The sequence below is a fragment of the Nestor notabilis genome, unplaced genomic scaffold (genome assembly GCF_000696875.1).
Source record: "Nestor notabilis isolate BGI_N333 unplaced genomic scaffold, ASM69687v1 scaffold13618, whole genome shotgun sequence".
NCBI classification, from domain to species: Eukaryota; Metazoa; Chordata; class Aves; order Psittaciformes; family Psittacidae; genus Nestor; species Nestor notabilis.
Window position 1 is genome coordinate 90,397 of NW_009941613.1, and position 7,697 is coordinate 98,093.

Genomic DNA, 7,697 nt, shown 5'->3' on the forward strand with positions numbered 1-7,697 from the left:
AGAGAAATTGTAAACGTGGTAAATAGCCAGTTTCCTGGCTTACAAATACATCAGACAAAGTCCCTCTATCATACTCCTTTCTCCTTCCCTCCCCCATTCCCTCTCCATCTGCTGCCCTCCTGGGAAGGGAGTGCTACACTTAATGGCTGTGTGCTTTTAAGTCTTATGTGCTGGATATAAGTTAATGCCCAGTACAGTAAGTGGGGACTCTGCTGAGAGGAAGCCTCGGGTACTGTTTTTCCCTTGTCAACATCCAGTGGAATCTCTGGAGCCCTAATATCAAGCAGCATGCAAGGAAGAGAGGGTCTGGGAATATGAAATTCACAATCTGTCACAAGAACAAATCTTGCACACAGCACAATCATTTAAACAATCTTTTGGTAAAAACAGGGCAGTTGGGATTTTCTTATTTGCCTCTCCCTTCAACATCATGATTTCAATTCAGAAGATACACCCATTATAAAACAGGGAGCACAAAAACAGGGGCAAGCATCTCTCTGTCAGAGGGGAGTATGCAGGTAAACTCTGGGCAGCATTCTGATCTACAAGAGAAAGTAATAACATGGGCTTGATCCATCAGTGATGAAGACGATGACTGTATTTGGGGATTATGTGTTGACTTGCTCTCCAGCCATCCTCTCTGCCCCCCTCTAAAGCTCAGCAGCAGCAGCATGCAACAGCAATGCTCAGCCACCAGCACTTTGTCACAGACAACCTTTCACGCAGCAGAACCTGCAAGACACATACAGCTGGTGTGCTGGGAGAATCTCCAAGTTTATGGAGCTTAAGACCAAACTTTATGGTCAACTCTTCAGAAGATAAATAAAATGACTCAACTCCAGGTACCTAAAGTTTATTGCTTGGAATCCAGACTTCCAGTTTACTGGTACTGCTCCATGCACACTACCAGCCTTACTGGGTACAAGATTATCATACGCTGTCTCTTCATTTGAAAAAGGCATCAAAATGAAAATTGTTAAATGAAGAACAGTCACATTTACTACAGTCTAGAACTGGTTTGACTTCACTGTTTTTAAATACACGCATTAGCAGCTTCATTTTATGTGATCTTAGTCTGCAGATTTGGTTATTTTTTTCCAGTACTTTTTGCAGTTCATGTATGTGCTTATATTGTGGCGGACTTGGCAGTGCTGGGTTAACAGTTGGACTCAATCATCTTAAATGTCTTTTCCAACTTAAACAATTCTCTAATTCTATGCTTTGGCTACAGTTTTCTCATAACTAAAACAACCACATACAATATCACAAAACTTGCCTTCTACAATACAACACCTAAAAATTGCAATCCTAATGGCCCACATCAAAACTGAAAGTAAATGGGCAAGACCTGAATTTCCAAATCCCACCAAACAAGCTCTTTGCACCTTTTGAAATACTTTATCTTCAAAGAAGTAGCTTTACAAGTTACGTCTCACTGTTAGAGAGATGCACGTTTGAAAGCAATCTCCCTGCCTCGCTGCATTCGTTATCCATAAGCATGTTTATTTTCTCAAGTTATGCCATGACATTTTACAGAATTCAAACCCAAAACTCGAAGTGTTCTGCTGGGAAGGAAACGTGCTGGCTCTCCGTGCCTGAATTTTTCCATAGATACCCATGCAAGGCAGCCAACTCAGTAACAAACCACCTCTGGCAGCTCAAGATCAGAAACATCAACTCCAAGTCACTGTGCAACGCCGAGTACAAAACCCAACACTCAGTCTCTTCTGAAATAGTCCTGAATCAAACATAAGCAAGCTGCATATAGTAATTTAACATAGAACAGACATCTAAATCCACACTGTTCACAGGGCTTTCCTTTTGCCTATTTGTTCAACAAGATATTCGAACAAGGTTTGTAAAAGAAAGTTAACAACGTATGTGATAGGTAGGTGTAGCACTTTCCTTGGCCTTGGAACAGCCATGGGTCACAGGGATCATTGCTAGCAAGGAAGACCAGCCTCATTCTGCCATGAGGAGGAAACCATGAGCCAAAAACTCTATGATGGTGTCTGCACCATACTCCTTGCTTTGAAATGTATGCTCTAGAAGTTGTTTCACAGGATAGACTGCACTCTCACCCTTCAAGCACTAAACAAAAGCAAGAAATCTGCTGCTTCCACAGCAATATCCCTAGTGCCCTGGCATTTTAAAGAAAGAAATTGCAAGCTTTCAGTGACAATACAACAACCTGATTGTAAGGTTTATTCTTTTTCCTGGTCTAACTCCTTCACAGTAAAGAACTGCCTTGGTGAGCAGTCTTGCCCCAGCACAAGGTACTGTAGTAGGGACCGCTGCAGCAAAAAGCATTCCTTGGTCAGATCCCATCACACACCTCCCATGAGATAAGAACACGCTGCATACTGTACCAAGACATGAAACCCCAAGTCAGCTGGCACTCAGTATGACTGACCACTAAATGAACTACAAAGTAATAGTATTAACGTGGCATCACAGAATGGTTTTAGATGAAAGGGACCTTAAAGCTCATCCAGTTCCAACCCCCTGCCACGGGCAGGGACACCTTCCACTAGAGCAGGTTGCTCCAAGCCCCTGTGTCCAACCTGGCCTTGAGCACTGCCAGGGATCGGGCAGCCACAGCTCCCCTGGGCACCCTGTGCCGGCGCCTCAGCACCCTCACAGGGAGGAATTTCTTCCTTGTATCTAACCTAAATCTCCCCTCTTTCAGTTTAAAGCCATTCCCCCTTGTTCTATCATTACTTGCTCTTATAAAAAGAATCAAATCATGTAATGAAAATTTCTGGCAGCCCCTTCCCAGGAGCACTAGAGATACAGGGTTTTATCACCAAGATAGAAGACCTGGCTTCTATCTTAGGACAGGGCAATGTAACTAATAGGGTAATAGCAATAAAAAGTTGTTTTAAACCTGTCCTACGTTGTTGTTGTTGGTTGTTAATAGTAATAAATAAATAAATAGCAGGGACACTTTCCATTTTCATAGCATCGACCTTCCAGGGACATCAGGACATGTTTTTAAAGGTCAGAAACTTAAATTTTTCAAGCGAGTTTAGCAGTGTGACTACAACCACATAAGCACAATACAAGGGGACTAAATTTGAGGTTTAATTACAAAACTGCCATTCCCGACCATTATATCCCCCAATGTACAAACACTTCACTTTCAGCACACTCCACTCCAGCATCTCAAAAGGCTTTAAATTTAAGTGCACCACCATGAAAAACTTTTTACTCTCATCTTATATGTAAAATTTATGTTTACACCTTATGCTTTTTTTTTGTTTGCAAAAGGAGTAACTAGGTCTTACACCAGGTTGTAAACTGCTGAGCTTCAGCAGCCACACATGCCACCGAGAGACTGGTGAGAGAAAGGAAATGTCAAGTAGGTCCATATTCTATGAACGCCGGTTGTTTCCCCCTTCTCCTAAGTATCACACACACCTTATATGAAACAAAAGTTGAGAGTATTACAAATCAAACGCATGACTTCCTGCCAACCTCAGTGGGAGTTTATAAAGCCCATTAAATACAGGATGGTTTCCCCAATAAAAAAACCATGCAAGATCCTATTTCTCAAGGTTAGTAGTCTAATAAGATCTCTGAGTTTTATCAATTTAAGGCTTTGTCACAGTTGAAAGTTTTTTCTTCTGTGACTACAAAGCTGTATTTTTGTATTATTATTATTATACACATTTACACACACTCATATATTTAAATACTTTATTCAACAATACATAGATATTTCTACTAACATAAACTCCATTTACACTCTTTGTTTTAAAATAAGAATACTCACATGGGGAATTACTCCAGAACAGAAAAGGCAGTAAAATTATATAGTAACAGATTGTTCGGTGTATCTCCAGGTATGAATAAACTCATTTAGAACGCTTTTGCCTGGCACAGAAACCTCTATCTTTCTTACTCCCCTGCCTCTGAATTTAAACTACACCAGCATTTGAACGTGTACTCCAAGTATCCTAAGAACAAGCCATCCTGGTGAGACCAGAGGAAAGCTGATGCTCAGCCTGCAGCAGCTCCCACTCAGCTATTTTATCTCCACAAAACTCCCTCATCCTCACCAGCTGGGCACGTCCAAATAGGCATTTTCCATGACAGATACATGAAGTTTACTTCACTCTATCCTTCCTTTCCCCTCCACCCCCAAAAGTAAACAGCATTTTGTACCCAAACAGAAAGATTTTTCCCTCTGGTTAAACCTGAGTAAACAATTTTACATTTGGATTTGTCACATTTTCAACTCGGCTCCTTTCCATTGATTTGAGGACAAAAACAGGTGAGAGAAGAAGGTTCCATAAAACAAAGCTTTAATAATTCATGTTAATTAAAACGGTTTAAAGACCCACTGTGGTGGCTGCTGAAGCTGAATCCTACTTCTGCTCACTGGCACTGGTGGCACCACTGACCTCATACAGAACGTGTCAAGGGGTCTGAAGAGGCCTAAGATATTTTTCTTTCCCTTCTTTTAATTAAATAAATAAATGCATTAACATAACACTTGGCAGCCCTACACTGAAGAAGCAAGAAGCATTTGCCTCTTGAAGTCACAAATCCTGACAAGAAATGGGAAAGCACAAAGACTTGCGTAAGAATAATGATCATCAAGAAGCCAAGGGAGGCATATTGTAACTGTTAGTATTTTGCAGCTGCCCTTTAAAGCAGGGAACTGAGGTGAAGCAGTGAATTAAAACTGAAAGTAAACATTACTTGTACAAAGCATTCGAACACAAACATGCGGTAACATCTTCAGGAAGTAAGGGAAACCTGTGGGTGGGAGCACTGCTTCAAGATGACAAAATATTTAACAGGATACCCCCTTATCAAAAAAAACAACTGTAAAACCTGCCTTTAGAACACCTGTTCAAACATTAGTTAGTAGAGGAATAAAATACAAAGGTTGGACAAGCTGACACAAAAATCATACTGTACCAGAGCTTAAGGAACTACCAAAATTGCTGTTCCAGACGCAGAACTGGCTCAGTACACGCCAAGAATCCTGTTCTCACCTTTGCACATGAAGATGCATATCCATAAGGAAATTACTTCTGAAAAATTATTTCCTCAGGAAAGAACACTGTCCTTGAGCTGCACCAAGCTACTGATTTATGGTATGCAGCAGGGCCCTGTAATAACATATTGCCCTGCTAGTCACATACACGTCGCCACAGTCAGTTCCCATGTTGCTTTACTCATTTTCCATCATCCTATATAATTTATTTTTACGTAAGTTTTTCACTAAAACGGAATGAAACATCCTCAAACAAACATTAAATAAATGCGTTACTTTAGGATAGCAAAAAAGAATAGCAGACTGCACAAACAAATCAAATTGAACAATCCTGGCAGCTGCAGCCATGTGGTACTAGCAAAGATAAAATAGGATAAAAAGATGATGGTTTCTGTGTTAATACTGCTTTTACTTATTTTCTGTTAAGGTTTCTGGCTCTTTCAGGAATGGCCACAATGCTTCTGTTACAAATTACTGGGAAGACAAATAAGCACCCCTTCTGAAGCTACCACCCCCATCTAGTCCCTCCTCCCCAGAAATAACTCTATGTTCTTACCACCACGCAACCCCACAGCCACTGTTGTGTCTTCATTCCCCGGCTTTCCTCTACCCACAACTCTTGACACCAGGTAGGATCCCAGCACTTCTTCCTCAACAGGTTTTTAAACCCCTGACATCTGCGACCCAGACCCACACCTGAACTTGCCTCCTGCACTGCAACATCTTTTTCTTTGCTTCCATTGCAAATCTGAGACTAATCCCTTCACAATTTTTCTAAATTTTTCTTATTTTTTTATTATTTCTAAATTTTTATCATTCTGTGAAACCAAATGGCTGATTTTAAGAAAGCTGCAGCATTTCAGTTAAAAATCCTTTAAAATACTGTCGCTATACTGCACTTCATAGTTTCAGTATTTACTAGAATTACACAGCTTCTCCAAACAAGTAAAACATCTTCTAAGACATGACAAGTCAGTAGCATTTAAGAGGTACACAAACTGCTAGAGAAGTAGCTGAATGTCGGTGAGTTTTTGAAAACAGGCATGAGCTATTTTTACAGTGTTGAGCACCACACTTAGCTGGTCCTAAAATCAGCTCCCACTCAAATCAATGTCAATAACAAAGGGTTCTTTAAAGCTGCTTTCTCCATTTCTTTTGTTTGTTCTGAATTCATTCTCTACAAAACATCTGTACTTATTGTCAGTTTGGAGTGCAAAACCTGCAACAGAGATTAGCTGACAAAAGGTCTGAGAAGTGAATCAAGAAATGGGAATTCTGAAAAGTGCCTCAAGAAACCGAAATGTTTCTAGAATAGTTACACCATCGGTTTAGTAATAAATCAAATGCAATTACTGAAAACTTTTTCCACCTTGAAAAGCCACATGCACAACAGCCCTCTCCAGCATTCTTCCCAAAGTTGCCTTTAGGGAGATTGTAACCACGTGAAATCCTATTAGAAGGTGCTGAACTCCCACACTGTGACTCTTCCGGAACGGCTTCTACATAACAAGAATGCAACGAAGTAGCAAGCAACCTTCCCCCCCCCTTATTGTGCAAAATCCTTATCAAATTCAATAGAGTGACATCCTTCACAATTCTGACTAACAATGGCTCGCAGGAGGTCAAGAGATGTCTTTGTTTTAGTTCCACATGCTTTTCACTCTATCAACGCTAAAAGGAAAAGAACATTCACAGAAATAACCGATAAAGATCAACCCTAACTGAACAATGGGAAGGAAATTCAGAGTTAAAACTGGTACTTAGCCCTTAACACAAACCATTGTGCCTATGGACTGCGCAGCAGAGACCCCACAAAGCCCAGGAATAACCAGGTGAAGTAAGAAGCCCTCAGCCCCCCCATTTCCCATGGTTTTTTTGGTTTAAGCTGGGGCCAGGGACCTTGTTTTAAGGAGGTTATTTGTATTTCTTGGGAGGAAAGACTGCTTTGTGCTGCGGGGTGCATTGGGTGGAATGCAGCATGCGGCACACGTTCCACTCGCAACCAGGAGGACAAAGGATTCAGTGATCAGGGGGGACAATTAGTCCCAATTAGGCCTATTTCGCAGCTGAGTGTAAAGGCTGGGGGAAGGGAGCTTAAATTTTCAGGCAATGGGTCCCTCAGGCAAGTTGAAGTGACATCACGGACAAGTTTCAGGGAATATGCCCTGCTAGTCGTGGTTGGGCAAGTTCTCTCCAGGAGATGACGGAGTGGTGCTCCTCAGTCACACCACAGGAGAAATATGATAACCATTTTGCCTATTAGCTAATGTAAGGATAACCAATTTTCCCAGTTCTCAGCCTGCTCCTTCAGCAACGTGTTCCACCCAGACACACACAGACACACGCCGAGGCAATGCCACCAACAAGTACTCACATATGCACATGCGGCGGCTGGAACCTGCTCTGGTTGATGTTGTAGTGCGTGAACGCCTGTGTTGGGTTGGAGCTGTATTCATCCACCGTTATGGTAACTTTGCCTTGTGAAGGAATTCCATGAGCCATCCTTCCTCCTTATGGACATGAGCAGCTCACAACTTCCCAAGGCCAGCAGCAGGGTAGGGCATCGTGTTCCAGGCGGATCCCGACTCCCAGCAGCTCATCAACTCCACAGACCTCTGCCAAGAGAGAAAGATGGCACACGCTGCTATGAACTCCAAGAAGACGTAAATGTACACAGAATATTACTCTA

At 41.7% G+C, this 7,697-nt stretch overlaps 1 protein-coding gene across 1 annotated transcript in view; it reads right to left on the reverse strand.

Moving 5' to 3' along the window:
- MPPED2 (metallophosphoesterase domain containing 2) overlaps window positions 1-7,609 on the reverse strand; it is a 95,553-nt gene extending 87,944 nt beyond the window's left edge. Inside the window, exon 1 of the mRNA XM_010020981.1 lies at window positions 7,383-7,609. Within this exon, the coding sequence (XP_010019283.1) occupies window positions 7,383-7,510 (128 nt within the window). The 5' untranslated portion in view covers window positions 7,511-7,609. The remainder of the gene's footprint in view (window positions 1-7,382) is intronic.
- Between the last annotated feature and the right edge of the window lie 88 nt (window positions 7,610-7,697).